Source organism: Lacerta agilis, chromosome 4 (assembly GCF_009819535.1).
Source record: "Lacerta agilis isolate rLacAgi1 chromosome 4, rLacAgi1.pri, whole genome shotgun sequence".
NCBI lineage: Eukaryota > Metazoa > Chordata > Lepidosauria > Squamata > Lacertidae > Lacerta > Lacerta agilis.
In genome coordinates, this window is record NC_046315.1 from 6,284,797 (window position 1) to 6,302,375 (window position 17,579).

A 17,579-nucleotide genomic window follows, 5' to 3' on the forward strand; every position below is an offset into this window, starting at 1 on the left:
CCGGTTCACCAGATTACGAGCCTGCCGCTCTTAACTACTACACCACACCACATTTAGCCAGTTATTGCCTTTATATCCCGCTTTTTCCATTTTTTAAAAAAAATAAAATCGATTAAGCTTTATAGAGAAAAATACAAAACTTAATCTATCTCCCTCCACCTTTTTTTTTTAACCAAACCAAGACTTTTATCTAGATACGATAAAAACACAAAGCAGACCTCCTGCAAGTTGTAAGCGCAGCTGCGAAGGAGAGATTCTCACCCAGAGCCCAAAGGAGAGTCTGTTGATGGAGGGGAGGAATGCAGAAAACGGAGCGGGGCCTTTCCCCCATCCAGATCCTGAACTTCCCGCCAAGTCTTTGGACCCCAAAGGCTGGAGAGTTTCGAGTTTAGTCCGGAGCGCTCGAGGCCATCGATCGATCGCCAGCCTGATTGCGCTTATTGATCTGTGTGGCTGGCCAGGCCAGGAAATTGGGGGAAGGCTCGGCTAAAAATAGAGCTGCCGCAGGAGGAGTAAAAATCAAGCCACACGGCTCCAGAGCAAAGCCACTTGGAGCAGGCAGGCGTGGCAACTAGGGGACTGGCGAATCAGTTTAATGTGCAAATTACTCTCTCCTGCCACTGGCCCCCTTTGGGTGGCGTGGGAACAGTGCCGGATTTACATATAAGCTAAACAAGCTATAGCTTAGGGCCCCACTCTCTTGGGGGCCCCCACAAAAATTAAGGGGGGGGAACTGGATGTACATTTCTAAAATATAAGATAAAAAACAAATAAAATAAAACCAACATCCAGCAACAGTGTTTTGTGTTGTGTTTGCTTCTATGATGTAAGTCATGGGCCCCGCCTGCTAGCCTGCTCCCTCAAATATCACTGGTTTGCTCATTTCTATATATAGGATGCCTACATTCTGCTATTTATATTTATTAGTAGTTTGCATCCTATATTTACACCTATTATTATTTCATGTTATAGCAAGTTTCCAGAGACTAGATTAGGAGTCTTTGTAAATTGTGTTTCTAAAGGAACTCTTGTTGTTGCCAAATGCCAATGTGTTTGCATCATTAAGTTTGTTATGAATAAAAAAACCATTTTAAGTTAGAGCTTAATAATAATCTAACTATTAATATACTTCTTCTTAATTGTATTTCACTATTGATATACTCGTGGATGCGGGGGGCGCTGTGGTCTAAACCACTGAGCCTAGGGCTTGCTGATCGGAAGGTTGGCGGTTCGAATCCCCGCGACGGGGTGAGTTCCCGTTGTTCTGTCTCAGCTCCTGCCCACCTAGCAGTTCGAAAGCACGCCAAAGTGCAAGTAGATAAATAGGTACCACTCCGGCGGAAAGGTAAACGGCGTTTCCGTGTGCTGCTCTGGTGCGCCAGAAGCGGCTTAGTCATGCTGGCCACATGACCTGGAAAAACTGTCTGTGAACAAATGTCAGCTCCCTCAGCCAGTAAAGCGAGATGAGCGCCGCAACCCCAGAGTCATTCGCAACTGGACTTAACTGTCAGTGGTCCTTTATCTTTTTTATTGATATACTTCTTAATTGTATTTCAGTTCCACAATTACTTTGATAAAATACTGTACATATTTTGTTTGTGCAAATGGCTTTAGATACCTATTAGGTCCATAAATTACCATAGAGCACACAGTAGTACTTCAAGTTACAGACGCTTCAGGTTACAGACTCAGCTAATCCAGAAATAGTACCTCGGGTTAAGAACTTTACCTCAGGATGAGTACAGAAATCGTGCGGCGGCAGCGGGAGGCCCCATTAGCTAAAGTGGTACCTCAGGTTAAGAACAGTTTCAGGTTAAGAACGGACCTCCGGAACGAATTAAGTTCTTAACCCGAGGTAGCACTGTATATTCAACACAAAAAACAGTGACCATTTGTTGTTGACAAAGGACAGCTGGACTTATAAAGGGCCCCATTACCTTCAGTAGATTAGGGCCTCATCAAACCTAAATCCGGCCCTGGATGGGAATCAGAGCAAGATTTCACTCAAGGGCAAAGTGCAAGGCCATGGAGAGAACCAAGGACATTCTGCAAGCAGACGACATACTCCTCCACTGAGTTATGGGGCTTCCCCCAGTTAGGAATCCTACAGAGGGTTTCAGACCAAAGTCCTCTTTTCCGGCCATTCCTGGAGATGCCAGGGACCTTTAGCAGGAAAAGGAGCGAGACGGACACCAAGGACTCAGGCCAAAATAACAATTTGAAAGATATAAATTATTCAAGTCTCTTGTAACTTTTATTCCTTGAGGTTTGTAATACAAATGAGATGACAACGCCAGGAGAAGGCCTTGTTTCTTCCTCAGCTACTAGTGTCTTAGGAGTTTTCAGGTCAAAGTGTACCAATTATTTCGAGGGACTTTTAGCAAGCAAAGCAGATGTTCTAACACAATAGGCTCATCCACGTGTCACACGGGACACGGGTGCAAGTTCCCTGCACACATGTGCAGAAAAGAGTACTTTTTATCATATGTGGTGCTCATGTGGGATGGTAGAAGCTTCCTGGGAAATGATATATAATGAGTTGAAGAAAATGTTTAAGATAACCTTTGTTTTTTTAATTTAAAAAAAACCCCAAAGGAAAACAATGGACTGTTTTATGTATGCAATGATGGCAGCAAGGATTCTCCTAGCCCAGAGAGGAGGAGGAGGAGGAGGAGGAGGAGAAGAAGAAGAAGAAGAAGAAGAAGAAGAAGAAGAAGAAGAAGAAGAACCGAGCAGAAAAGAGTGGCTGACCGAGCTGATGGAATACGCCAGAATGGCAAGACTGACGGGAAAGATCAGAAACCAGGAAGACCAATTATTTTTTAAAGACTGGAATAAAATTTTAACATATCTGAGAGACCGCCGTAAACAGTTGAAATCATTGGCAGGAATACAGTGACACTTGTAAAGTAACATGAACTTTGGATACTATGATTATATGATAGATAGGGTACGGTAAAAGATGCAGGAATAGAATTTAGAAATGGAACCCATGGAGGGAGGGAGGTCTGAATGTTGGAGAGAACTCTTTTTTTGGGAATTGTTATGTTTGTTGCATATAATCTTATGTAAATGTAATTTTTAAAATTGGGGAAAAATAAGAGAGTACACTTGCTGATTTGCAACAGCTCCGCTGTTTGTGTACAAAGGGAAAGAGGCTGCACGCTCCCCAAATGTAAAGGGCGAACACTAATTTTGTCCACTGTTAAGGGTCTGTTTCCAGGGTCAGCTCAACCCGAACTGCTGCTTCGGAAGTCCACCTAAACAATCTGAAGTTTATGCCGCCATAAATCTGTTCGGTCGGATTCAACACTGTGTTACGGCATCTGTAAGAACATAAGGAGACCCTGCAGGATCAGGCCAGTGGCCCATCTAGTTCAGCGTCCTATTCTTTTTCATTGCTCTGTATTTTCAAGGGAACAATGAGGACTAGAAACCTGAAGAACCTCAGCCCTGTAGAGCTCTTGCCCATAAGGTGCATTTCAAGGGGCAGGAAACCAGACAAGGAATTGCAAGGCAGGCTCACCTGAGTAGCTTTGGCCTCCAGAATCGCTATCTTCCAAGCTCTGTCAAGAAAAAGAGAGAAGCAGCGAATAAAGCAAAGTGTTGCCAGCAGAGACGGACAATTTTAAAAGTCCTTCACCCTTTCCCCCCAGGTTCCCCTCCCACCCAACTGCTGCAGAAAGAAACTATGGAAATCAGGAATATCACCTGCAGCTTTATTCTAGGATTTCAATTGTGTTTAAATTAGGAGTCCCTTTGGTAGCTATTTACTGTATTGTTCGCTCCATAAGACTTTCCCCCTCCTTAAAAAGTAAGGGAAAATGTCAGTGCTTGCTTTAAAGCCAGCTGGGGAGAAGAGACGGACCATAGATTTGAAGGTTATCCTCCTCCCCTTTTAAGTGCATATAAAAGGCAATAGGCTACTTTCATATTGAAAACGCGCAGAAAAGCTTAAGATACACATTGATCGTTTCACACCTAGGTAAGGAAATACATGATTATAAGATGCTTTATATTTTCAATTTGATTCAAAACATGTTGTTATTATTGCTAACAATCATTATTTTCATTTCCTACATCATAGAAATTACAAGATATATTCATACGAGTGCTACAAATTAACATGACCCATAAAAAAATAGGTAAGGAACCAAATGTTATATAATGCTGTATATAAAATTTATAAAACTTATAATTTATGACAATTTAGAATTCGAATGTAATTTTGTATATTGATTGATATTACCAGCTGACGAAGGTATCCACATCGAAACAGGGCCCTGTCCTGGTTTTCGACCCAGAATCGACTCTTAACTTCGGCTCAATACGTGAAACGGCTTATATGAATTTGTTGTTATTTTAAAACTTTTGTATCCGTATACTGTAACAAATTATTGTGTCACACATACTATTGTGAGTTTGAAGCTGTAATCTTTAAGTTTGTATTTTTTGTTTAAGTTTGTCATTCTTTTCAGAATGCATACTTTTGACTTGTGAGTAGGATTTATTCCCGCCATTGAAATTTACTGGCCAGAGTTCTTGGTGCACTTTTTCCTTAGTTGAGATTCCTGCTACAATTCCATGATTCTGTGCAACTACACATCACCCTGGCAACTACAGTGGTACCCCGCAAGACGAATGCCTCGCTAGACGAAAAACTCGCTAGACGAAAGGCATTTGCCTAACGAAAGATTATGGAATACATGGAAATTGCTAAATTGACATCCAAAATCAGGCAACAGGGTGACGAAACTTTTCGAAAAGAATGGGGAAATTATATGACATATATAGACAAGATGTGTAAAGTAGATTAATATGGAAATAAACCTCATAACGGGAAGGGAAATTCAGCAAATGGAAATAAAATGGAAAGGTAATTAGTAGACGTTTGTAAAGGGAATCAAATTATGTATATTTTGAGAACATTAGATGTATAGCTTTGAGAGACTAGTTATTAAATTATGAAAATTGGATAAGAATGTGAAATATAAAAGTTTGATTTAAAGAAGACAGAACATGGAAGATTGGAAGTCAATATTAGATTCAGAATATAAGCTATTTTATGTAATTACTATATGTAATTATATGTGTATATTAAAATCAATAAAAATCATTGGCAAAAGAAAGAAAGAAAGGCATTTGCTAACGAAAGGGTGACTCGCAAGACGAATTTTCCTATGGCCGCGACTCACAAAACGAAAACATTTTGCGGTCCCCCCCCCCCGGTAAAACCGCGCTTCGCAAGACGAAATTTCCGCTATACGGCAACACTCGCGGAACGAATTAATTTCGTCTTGCGAGGCACCACTGTACTCTAGAGGAGTCCCCGAAGCTGCACCTCCTGGCCAGGGATTTTTCTAATTGGATTTTGCAGGGAGAGCGTCACTTCAGCAAATGACGGGCCCCCCCCCCGCCCCGCCCCAGCTTAGCTGGGGTTGTTCTGTCCCTTCCCTGACCTCCACGGCCCTTGACGTCATCTTTAATTATCTGCCCAAGCTGCTTTGCTAAGCAGCTGGGAAACAAACGGTGGCCTTCGGTCACGGCCCAGATGGACATTGCACTACTAACTTCTCTCCAGCCGCGGAGATGAAGTGAACTTATCGAATTTACAACCCAACTCTTTCTCCAAGGAGCTCAAGGTGGCCGACGTGGTTCTCTCCCCGCCCCATCTAATCCTCACAACAACCCTGTGAGGCAGGTTAGGGCTGAGAAGTAAGGGCTGGCCCAAGGTCACCCAGGGAGCTCCATGGGTTTCATAGAATTGCAGAGTTGGAAGGGACCCCCAGGGTCATCTAGTCCAACCCCCTGCAATGCAGGAATCTCAACTAGATCATACATGACAGGTGGCCACCCAACTTCTGCTTAAAAACCTCTTAGGAGAGCCCACAACCTCCCGAGGGAGTCCATTCTGCTGTTAAACAGCTCTTTCCACCAGAGAGTTCTTCCTGATGTTCAGTCTGAATTGCCTTTCTTGTGACTTGAAGCCATGGGTTCGAGTCCTGCACCCCAGGGCAGGAGAAAACAAGCTTGTTCGCTCTTCCATGTGACAGCCCTTGAGATATTTGAAGATGGCTCTCCTATCTCCTCTCAGTCTCCTCTTTCCCAGGCTCAACATACCCAGCTCCTTCAAGTGTTCCTCAGTTACCAGACCCTGGATCATCTTGGTTGCACACATTCCAGCTTGCCAACATCCTTCTTAAATTGTGGTGCCCAGAATTGGACGCAGTATTCCAGGTGTGGTCTTCCCAAAGCAGAACAGAGTGGGACTATGACTTCCCTTGATCTGGACACTAGCTAGACTTGTTTTGATGAAACCTAGAATAGCATTAGCCTTTTTTGCTGCTGCATCCCACTGTGGACTCATGCTAAGCTTATGATCCACCAAGACCCCTAGATCCCTTTCACATGTACTGCTAGTAAGCCAGGTGTCCCCCATCCTATATTTCGGCATCTGCTTCTTCCTGTCGAAGCACAGAACCTTACATCTGTCCCTACTGAAATTTATTTTGTTAGCTTGGGCCCACCCAACTCTCCAACCTGTTTGAACCCTCTAACCGACCCTCTAACCCATGGGTAGGCAAACTAAGGCCCGGGAGCCAGATCCGGCCCAATCTAAATCCAGCCCGCAGATGGTCCGGGAATCAGCGTGTTTTTACATGAGTAGAAGGTGTGCTTTTATTTAAAATGCATCTCTGGGTTATTTGTGGGGCATAGAAATTCATTCATCTCGCCCCCCCCCCCCAAATAAATAGTCTGGCCCTCCACAAGGACTGAGGGGCAGTGGACCGGCCCCCTGCCGAAAAAGTTTGCTGACCCCTGCCAGTACACCACCCCACCTCTACCACTGCTGGACCCCACGGGCTTCATCTGGTCCTACATACAGTGATCACAGGGATTACAGGAGGTCCATCTAGCTCAGTATTGTCTACAATGACTGCCAGCAGCTCTCCAGGGCCTCAGAAGTCTCCCCTGGAAATGGCAGGACTTGAACCTGGGACCCCCTGCATGCTTTAAGTCTGAACAGCTAGCATTTCCGCACAGCTGGCTTCCGTACACTGCATGAATCTGCAGGGGAATATTTCCGACCGGTCCGTTGCCAGGGAAGCCTGGGAGAAACATGGTCGCCCTCCAGTTTGTAAACACAGCGGCTGATGCGAGGAGGTGGAAATCTACCACATCCCCGGAGGAAGCAGGTTTGTTTCCAAACTATGCTCCCCGAGGCCTGGAGGCAGCAGCAACAGCACCAAGAGTAAACATCATTAACAAGGGCTGGCGCTAACCCTTTAGTCGGCTGGATCTCAGTGACAGGAAGGAAGGAAAGTGCTGCTCCAAAAGCTCAGGGGCAGAGAACTGGGGCATCTCTCCCCTCCCCAATGCCGCTGGGTTCCAACTCCCAGCAGCCCCTGCAAACAGCCCGGCCAATGGTCAGGAATCATGGGATTTGTAGTCCTAGCTCCAATGCTATACAGCCTCACTTTGTCATGAGGAAGCCCTTTCCAGCAGTTTTCTCAGGCTTCAGCGGCCGGTGATCATTTGGCAGTAGAGCCCTTTTGTCCCCATTTTACAGATCGTGGAAACTGAGTCACGGAACACTGTGGCGGAAAGAGGGCTCCGGACCCAATTCCCCCTTCTTAGCTCCCACATTTAACAGTATTCATTAATCCGTATTGGTCATTGGCTCGTTTCCAGGTCCAATTCCAGATGCTCGCATTGGTGTTTGGAGTCCTAATTGACCCAGGCTGCAAATATCTGAAAGGCCCACTCATGGATGCTTTTGCTGAGATTCCTGCATTGCAGGGGGTTGGACTAGATGACCCACAGGGTCCCTTCCTACTCTACAATCCTATGATTCTACGATTCCTTCCCTACAGATCCTCTCAGGTGCTGGGATCAGCAGAGGGGGCTCTTCTTGGTAGTTCCTGTGCCCTCAGAGGCTTCGGGGCAGCGGTAGCTCAGGGCCTTCTCTGTGGCAGCCCCTAAGCCGTGCAACTCCCCACAGAGATGCATCTGGGACCTTCATTGTATTTTTTTCAGAGGATGGTGAAGGTGCTTGAGGTTTGTGCTTTAAGGACTCACCTTACTTACATGGTTGCAAGTTGTTTTAAATTATTTTTAATGCTGTAACCCCACCCTGGAACCTTGGGGCGAAGGGCGGACAATTCATAACAATAACAACTATATGAAATGTGGAATGTTTAATACTAACTCATATTAAACCATAGAATCATCGAGTTGGAAGAGAGCACAAGGGCCATCCAGTCCAAGCCCCTGCCAAGCAGGAAACACCATCAAAGCATTCCTGACAGATGGCTGTCAAGCCTCCGCTTAAAGACCTCCAAAGAAGGAGACTCCACCACACTCCTTGGCAGCAAATTCCACTGTCGAACAGCTCTTACTGTCAGGAAGTTCTTCCTAATGTTTAGGTGGAATCTTCTTTCTTGTAGTTTGAATCCATTGCCCCATGTCCGCTTCTCTGGAGCAGCAGAAAACAACCTTTCACCCTCCTCTATATGACATCCTTTTATATATTTGAACATGGCTATCATATCACCCCTTAACCTTCTCTTCTCCAGGCTAAACATACCCAGCTCCCTAAGCCGTTCCTCATAAGGCATTGTTTCCAGGCCTTTGACCATTTTGGTTGCCCTCCTCTGGACACGTTCCAGCTTGTCAGTATCCTTCTTGAACTGTGTTGCCCAGAACTGGACACAGTATTCCAGGTGAGGTCTGACCAGAGCGGAATTCAGTGGTACTATTACTTCCCTTGATCTAGACGCTATACTCCTATTGATGCAGCCCAGAATTGCATTGGCTTTTTTAGCTGCTGCATCACACTGTTGACTCATGTCAAGTTTGTGGTCTACCAAGACTCCTAGATCCTTTTCACATGTACTGCTCTCAAGCCAGGTGTCACCCATCCTGTATTTGTGCCTTTCATTTCTTTTGCCCAAGTGTAGTACTTTACATTTCTCCCTGTTAAAATTCATCTTGTTTGCTTTGGCCCAGTTCTCTAGTCTAAACCGAGAAGCTACGGGCAAGTCTTGGCCTCAATTGTCCATCTGTAAAATGGGATTATTATTGCAGCAACTTACACAGCATCGTCCTCGCTTTCGGCACACAGCATCGTTTTGGAGCCGTCTCTTTGCACGATGCACATCAGACACTCGCGGGTCCTCCCTTCAGGAGGCGGGATATCTGGAAAGCCAAAGGAGAGGCAGACAAAAGGGTGGGTGGGTAAGAAAGTAGTGGGAAAAAAATGTTTAAAATTTCAAGAAGGAATGGTGGGGGGGGATTATAATTTACCTTAAAAAACCATTGTAAACAGTTTAAAACTGTTAGCAGCACTGGAATAACACTTGTAGTTTAATGGTGAATTTTGGACATAATGGAGAAGTAAAAGACTTGGGTTATTATAAAAGATAAGGAAGAAAAAATGAGGAAATGATTAACAATAGGACCCACAAAGGGGAAGAGGGAAGTTCAGGAGATTCCTTGGAATCTTGTTTCTATGTTATATATTGGATATGCAATTGTAAAACTTTGATTTGATTTTCTTTAATAAATGCTTCATTGGTTGAAAATTGCGTAACGTAACAAAGATGATCAATTGATTTTAAACACAAAATAAAAATAAAAGTGTACAATCCTTCATTCCTTAATTGATACTTGCTTTGTACATCGTTTTGTAATTCAATTTAACTTGACCTCCGATCCTCCCATTGCGTTCCCTGCGTTTAAATTCTTTAAATTTGCACTCGCCCAGAGTTCCCTCCCTGTTGTCTGACTTACTTTCAGTTTTCTCAAATTTTCCTATTTTACACAAAGTAAAACTTTGATTTGAAAACCAAATAAACAAATCAAAGAAGAAAGTAGGCTGGGGTGATGAAGGCTCTCAGAAATGAATGTCTGCTCCCCTGCTTTGCATTCAGAAGGTCTGCGGTGTGAGCTTGAATATCTCTCATAAAAGGTTCTCAAGTGACACAGCAGGCAAAACAGCTGGGCAATAAGACATAATAGAATTCACTTTCTTGGGTTCCATGATCACTGCAGATGGTGACAGCAGTCACGAAATTAGAAGACGCCTGCTTCTTGGGAGAAAAGCAATGACAAACCTAGACAGCATCTTAAAAAGCAAAGACATCACCTTGCCAACAAAGGTCCGTATAGTTAAAGCTATGGTTTTCCCAGTAGTAATGTACGGAAGTGAGAGCTGGACCATAAAGAAGGCTGATCGCCGAAGAATTGATGCTTCTGAATTATGGTGCTGGAGGAGACTCTTGAGAGTCCCATGGACTGCAAGAAGATCAAACCTATCCATTCTTAAAGAAATCAGCCCACTAGAAGGACAGATCCTGAAGTTGAGGCTCCAGTACTTTGGCCACCTCGTGAGAAGAGAAGACTCCCTAGAAAAGACCCTGATGTTGGGAAAGATGGAGGGCACAAGGAGAAGGGGACGACAGAGGATGAGATGGTTGGACAGTGTTCTCAAAGCTACTAACATGAGTTTGGCCAAACTGCGAGAGGCAGTGAAGGATAGGGGTGCCTGGCGTGCTCTGGTCCATGGGGTCTCGAAGAGTTGGACACGACTGAACGACTGAACAACAACAACAGACCACTGGATGCAGCTGCATGTGGAGGAGCAGAGACGCGAACCCGGTTCACCAGATTACAAGTCTACCGCTCTTAACCACTACACCACACTGGCTCTCGCAGGTTCGGCCCAGAGTCAGCCCAAGGCTTCCCGCTGCTAGGGGACCAAAAACATGCCAATTTAGAAGGGGAAGTCTGTGGCAAAGCAAGGGATCAGCCGCACGCAGCCAAGCAAGCCGAATGCCTTTGCATGTCAGGTTGGCTGCTGCAACCGAATTGGGACCTTGGGGAGCAGCTTCCGACTCGGTGGCTCCTGCTGAAACCACAACAAAACAAAGGGCAGTGCAAGTTCTGGCAACGATCCCAGAGACACTCAGGAGATGGGGCAGAGTACAGAAGAGACCAGACGAGACAGAGGGTGGACAGGCCTTGCAGTTTCATCATTTTCTCTCTCTCTCTTCCCCTCCCCCAAACTCCATCCAAGTTCCACTCTTGGCGTGCAAAACAGGGGATTAGAAAAAGAAAAGAAAAATCATTGATTTGTTATAAAAAAGTAAAGTGCAAACATAACAGAAAGAAAGAAAACAGGGAATCAAAATTTAAAACCATAAAGTGTCATGGACTGGAAGGACAAAAGGACAAAGACGCAGCGCAGCTCCAAAAGGGATTTTCACACAAAAAAGCCACTGCAACGCGTGGCCGGGCCAGCTAGTATTTGTATAAGAAATACAACCACGCCTTATTTTATTTTTCTAAGCGGTCGTTCGAGCTCTGCCCTTTAGAGACTTTTAGCGTACAAAATCTATTTTCAAGAAGGGCAATTTTCCAAACCCTTAGATATCAGCAATCTAAATTATTAAGGTTAAAGAACTTCCAAGATTTGGCAATAGTGTCTCTGCAATTCTCTGCCTGACTGTGAAACCTTCCGGGGCGTGTAATCGACAAGCTTTAATTAGACCCAGGCAAATTAGCCCCCATATCTATTTCCCCCATATTGAGAGCAGGACCAAAAAGTAGGCTGATCGCCAAAGAATTGATGCTTTTGAATTATGGTGCTGGAGGAGACTCTTGAGAGTCCCATGGACTGCAAGAAGATCAAACCTATCCATTCTTAAAGAAATCAGCCCTGAGTGCTCACTAGAAGGACAGATCCTGAAGTTGAGGCTCTAGTACTTTGGCCACCACATGAGAAGGGAAGACTCCCTGGAAAAGACCCTGATGTTGGGAAAGATGGAGGGCACAAGGAGAAGGGGACGACAGAGGATGAGATGGTTGGGCAGTGTTCTCATAGAATCATAGAATCCTAGAGTTGGAAGAGACCACAAGGGCCATCCAGTCCAACCCCCTGCCAAGCAGGAACACCATCAAAGCATTCCTGACAGATGGCTATCAAGCCTCCGCTTCAAGACCTCCAAAGAAGGAGACTCCACCACACTCCTTGGCAGCAAATTCCACTGTCCAACAGCTCTTACTGTCAGGAAGTTCTTCCTAATGTTTAGGTGGAATCTTCTTTCTTGCAGTTTGAATCCATTGCCCCGTGTCTGCTTCTCTGGAGCAGCAGAAAACAACCTTTCCCCCTCCTCTATATGATATCCTTTTATATATTTGAACATGGCTATCATATGACCCCTTAACCTTCTCGAAGCTACCAACATGAGTCTGACCAAACTGCGGGAGACAGTGGAAGACAGGAGTGCCTGGCATGCTCTGGTCCATGGGGTCACGAAGAGTCGGACACGACTAAACGACTAAAGAACAGCAACAATCTATTTTCAGTTACTGGGGCCCTGCCCTTAAATCTGTGATGAGAAAAGAGTACCCTTGACACTAGGCAAGGCTGCCGTTTTTAATATCACCGCCACCAACTCCACACCTGGTGCTTGGGACTGAGGGCAGAGGGCACGGCCCTCTGGTACACCTGGCTTGGCCTCAGCTGCCCCAAATTCTCCGCTTGACGTCAGCAGGAAATCCAGCCTCGAATCAAAACGCAGAAGTGGAGCAAACTTGTCTGTGTCTGACTTGAGCTGGGCTTGGAATCAAATCTTCTTTGCGTTTGGAGTTTACGGTGGGTTGAGGGGAGGAGAAAATTCTGCCTCTGAGATTTCTGCCGGACTTTTTTGCTATTCCCCGGTCCCTGGCGTAAGCAAAGATAAGGGGTGTGTGGAAATGGATGGGGGCACTCAAAGCGGAGAAGGGAAAGGAAGTGGGGTGGTTTTGTTGAAGTGTAGTGGTTAAGAGCGCTGGACTAAGATGTGGGAGAGAGCAGGGTTCGAATCCCCACTCAACCAACAAAGCTCGCTGGGTGACCCTGGGCCAGTCACAGCCTCTTTTAGCCTGACCTACCTCCTACCTGAAGGAGGAACTGGCAACCCACTCCAGTATCCCTGCCAAGAAAACTCCATGGACAAATAGAAGGGGAAGAAATGGAGGCAGCGAGAGATTTCACTTTCTTGGGTTCCATGATCACTGCAGATGGTGACAGCAGTCACGAAATTAGAAGACGCCTGCTTCTTGGGAGGAAAGCAATGACAAACCTAGACAGCATCTTAAAAAGCAGAGACATCACCTTGCCGACAAAGGTCCGTATAGTTAAAGCTATGGTTTTCCCAGTAGTAATGTACGGAAGTGAGAGCTGGACCATAAAGAAGGCTGATCGCCGAAGAATTGATGCTTTTGAATTATGGTGCTGGAGGAGACTCTTGAGAGTCCCATGGACTGCAAGAAGATCAAACCTATCCATTCTCAAGGAAATCGGCCCTGAGTGCTCACTAGAAGGACAGATCCTGAAGTTGAGGCTCCAGTACTTTGGCCACCTCATGAGAAGAGAAGACTCCCTGGAAAAGACCCTGATGTTGGGAAAGATGGAGGGCACAAGGAGAAGGGGACGGCAGAGGACGAGATGGTTGGACAGTGTTCTCGAAGCTACTAACATGAGTTTGGCCAAACTGCGAGAGGCAGTGAAGGATAGGCGTGCCTGGCGTGCTCTGGTCCATGGGGTCACGAAGAGTCGGACACGACTGAACGACTGAACAACAACAACAACAACACCTCAAAGAATTGTTGTGAGAATGGAAGGGAGAAAAAACTATGTGCGCCACTTTGAGATCCTGGGAGGAAAGGTGGGATATAAATGTAAGAAATGAGGTACTGAATCGATTTTATTCCACTTCCCATAAAATACCTTGAAGCGGCTTCACGGTAAAGGCATCAAGAACAATACACCAATTAAAAGCCATTCCAATTTCATGCATGAAAAATGATTCTGAATGGTGTTGGGACAAAAAGACTCTCAAATTTTGGGAAGAGGAAAAAAATTTCATCCTGTCCAAACGAACAATTAAATACAGATAATTTAAATGTAATAGTTGAGTTGAAACCACAAAGAGATTGAGGGAAGTCAACAAATTTATAAGGGACTCAAAACAGTATGAAGGTAATTTCTTTTTAGGATTTGGTGTACAGAATACTTAAGTTATGGTTTGTACTCTTTAAATAATGTTGTTTTCGATAAATATTTTTCTGTTTTGTTTTGATTTTTTGTTGGTTTTTTCTTTTTCTTTTTTAATTAATTTTTTTTGTATTATTTCCTTTTTCGTTGTTGTCCTTAGATCTTTATACATTTCTACTATGTATTTTCTACTATTGCTTTTCTTATCTCAGAATATGTAATTTAAGATCAATCTTTTCATTCTATTCTTTCTTTGTAAATTTCAAAAATGTAATAAAGGTTTTTTTTTTAAGTCACATTTTTGGAAGAAGAATTTGACTTTTGCTGGAAGAGCGTTCCCTTTCAGCCCCGGCTGTAGCCAGGGAAGAAAAATGAGATGAGCAGGTCACTTGAAGTTTATTGAACATTATGCATCAATATCCCGGAATCCCCTGCAGGGAGTGAGCTGGAGACTGGCAGGCAGTTTAGGCAGCTGCAGAGCATTGCAATTTTAATTTTTAATTTTTTTTCTCCTGCTGGAAGACTCAGAAAGGAGAGACATGGAGCCACATGAACCAGCCCTCTGTTTGGGCTGTTTTCTTTCCATCCATTGTCTGCGAAAGAATGCTCTGGGTGACTCAGCACTGTGGTACCAAGCAGTGCAAGAGCAAAAACACGCAAACAGAGGGAGCACAGACAGAAAGAGAAATGGGGGCGGGGGGGGGCGGGGGGAGGAATGTTGCTGCTTCTGCCCCGGGGAGGAAAGCCGGTACAACTGGATCAGTTAAGCTGAATTGATTAAACTAACATTTTTCAAATGGGATTCTGAATAAATGTGCAATTAATTCACCGAATCACAGAACTGTACAGTTGGAATGGACCTGGGACAGGACTCTCAACTAAAGCATCCATGACAGATGCCTCACCCAAACTCTGCTTAAAAACCTCCAAGGAAGGAGAATCCACAGCTTCCCAAGGTGATGAGGGACGTTGCTTCCTTAAACAGTCTTGGCTAGGAAGGGCAACAAGGAATATCATGCAAGAACTGGGATTTGGTTTATTCATTTGAAACAAGAGAACCCAGAAGTCCCACCTGCACTGGTACTGCTTTGAGTTTCATCATAGCACCATCAACAGAATATTAAAAACACAATAAGAGTATGAAAAGAGTATGAAAAGAGCCTTTCTGGATCCGAACGTATCTAGTTCAGAGCCAGTGTGGTGTAGTGGTTAAGAGTGGTAGACTCGTAATCTGGTGAATCGGGTTCGTGTCTCCGCTCCTCCACATGCAGCTGCTGGGTGACCTTGGGCTAGTCACACTTCTCTGAAGTCTCTCAGCCCCACTCACCCCACAGAGTGTTTGTTGTGGGGGAGGAAGGGAAAGGAGAATGTTAGCCGCTTTGAGACTCCTTCGGGTAGTGATAAAGCGGGATATCAAATCCTAACTCTTCTAGTTCACCTTCCCATTTTCGACAGTAGTCAGCCAGGTGTGTCTGGGAAGTAAAGACAGCTTTGTCCATCCCTAGCTGGTTTTTTCACAAAGAGTGTGGCCCCCAGCAAGAGCAAACATACAATCTTTTGCAAGCTTAAAAGGTAAAGAGACCCCTGCCCATTAGGTCCAGTCACAGACGACTCTGGGGTTGCGGTGCTCATCTCATGTTACTGGCCGAGGGAGCCGGCGTACAGCTTCCAGGTCATGTGGCCAGCATGACAAAGCCGCTTCTGGTGAACCAGAGCAGCGCACGGAAACGCCGTTTACCTTCCCGCTGGAGCGGTACCTATTTATCTACTTGCACTAAGACATGCTTTCAAACTGCTAGGTGAGCAGGAGCAGGGACCGAGCAACGGGAGCTCACTCCGTCGCAGGGATTTGAACCGCCGACCTTCTGATCGGCAAGCCCTAGGCTCTGCGGTTTAACCCACAGCGCCACCCGCGTCCCCTGTTCTGAATGATGCTTTTTAAATAGGGTGACGGGCCCTGGGGCTAAGTTTGTGGAACCAACTTTGGGGACCACTGCTGTAGACAACCCTATGTTCCCCACACCTTTCCATCTCTCCAGGGGTTCCTCCAATGTGGCAAAACACCACCTGCCGCTAGGCAGCAATGACAAGTTGAAAAATAAACGTGGGAAGGATGCCTGATAATGACTCAGACCTTTGTGGTCCATCTAGCTCCGCATTGCCTAAAATAACTGAGAGGTTGCACAGGAATATCTCCCAGGCCTTCCTGGGGATCCCAAGGATTGAACTATGCACAGCCAGGGTCTTCCCACTCTGCCCATAACCAAAAAGCGGCAAGAAAATCCACCCCAAACTTGGAACAATAACTTCTAAAGCAGGGCGGGGGGCTAGTCTGAAGCTCCCCAGTTGTCATGGGACCCTCTACCCAGCTCCAGTGCCAGACTTACGTAGAAGCTAAACAAGCTATAGGTTAGGGCCCCACTCTCTTGGGGGGGCCCAAAAAAAATCAAAGGGGGGGGGACTGGATGTACATTTCCAAAATATAAGATAAAAAACAAATAAAATAAAAGCTACATGCAGCAACAGTGTTTTGTGTTGTGTAGGCTCCTATGGTGTAAGTCATGGGCCCCGCCTGCTAGCCTGCTCCCTAAAATATCACTGGTTTGCTCCTTTCTATATATAGGGTGCCTACATTCTGCATGGACTGGTTGAATGGCAACATGGGTGAATGGGTTTAGATACCTATGGGGTCCATAAATTAGCATATAGCATATGTTCAACACAAAAAACAATTTGTTGTTGACAAAGGACAGCTGGACATATAAAGGGCCCCATTACCTTCAGTAGTTTAGGGTCTCATCAAACTGAAATCTGGCCCTGCCCTAGCTCCCATCAGTTTGGGTTTAGGATTTTGATATCCCGCTTTATCACTACCCAAAGGAGTCTCAAAGCGGCTGACAATCTCCTTTCCCTTCCTGCCCCACAACAAACACTCTGTGAGGTGAGTGGGGCTGAGAGACTTCAGAGAAGTGTGACTAGCCCAAGGTCACCCAGCAGCTGCACGTGGAGGAGCGGAGACGCGAACCCGGTTCACCAGATTACGAGTCTATCGCTCTTTAACCACTACACCACACAGCCCCCGGGAGCATAGCTGATGGAAGCTACGGTCCAACAACATGTGTAGGTCTGCAGGTCTCTCACTCGGGCTGTGCAGCTTACGAAACAAGGCAGTTTGGCTTACTTTCCCGTGCCAGCCTTTTCTCTTTATTCTGCTACTCCCAGTGCGTAAGTCCATCTGGAATCCCACAGGGTGGGCCAGCGAAGTAACAAGAGGAGGGGGAAGCAGCAGGCAGGGGAAGGGTGAAGCATCCCTCCCCGCCACCGTCTCTCCGCTGCGACGCAACACCTTCCCCCGAGGATGTTTTGCCACGGAGAATGTGCCTCCTGGGCCTCTTTTATATAACCAGAGCTGTTTTGTAAATATCAGGTGGGTCCCCAGAGGCAAAGGGAATTCAAAGAAAGGACTCCGGGAAGGGTTTGTAATGTGGTTCTCTTGGAACGGATGATGAAAAATATTAAATATATTGGCAAACCGGCT

The 17,579-nt window shown here is 45.5% G+C and overlaps 2 protein-coding genes across 4 annotated transcripts in view; one reads left to right on the forward strand and one right to left on the reverse strand.

The window, feature by feature from the left end:
- The window catches only part of LOC117045139, a 415,311-nt gene that overhangs the window by 363,133 nt on the left and 34,599 nt on the right, over positions 1-17,579 (forward strand). The window lies entirely within an intron of this gene.
- The window catches only part of PLEKHB1 (pleckstrin homology domain containing B1), a 32,185-nt gene that overhangs the window by 5,280 nt on the left and 9,326 nt on the right, over positions 1-17,579 (reverse strand). For all 3 annotated transcript variants that reach the window (XM_033145951.1, XM_033145950.1, XM_033145953.1), the window contains exons 4-5: positions 9,096-9,198; positions 3,527-3,566 (exon numbers count right to left, since the gene is read on the reverse strand). In XM_033145951.1, the coding sequence (XP_033001842.1) occupies positions 3,527-3,566; positions 9,096-9,198 (143 nt within the window). The remainder of the gene's footprint in view (positions 1-3,526; positions 3,567-9,095; positions 9,199-17,579) is intronic.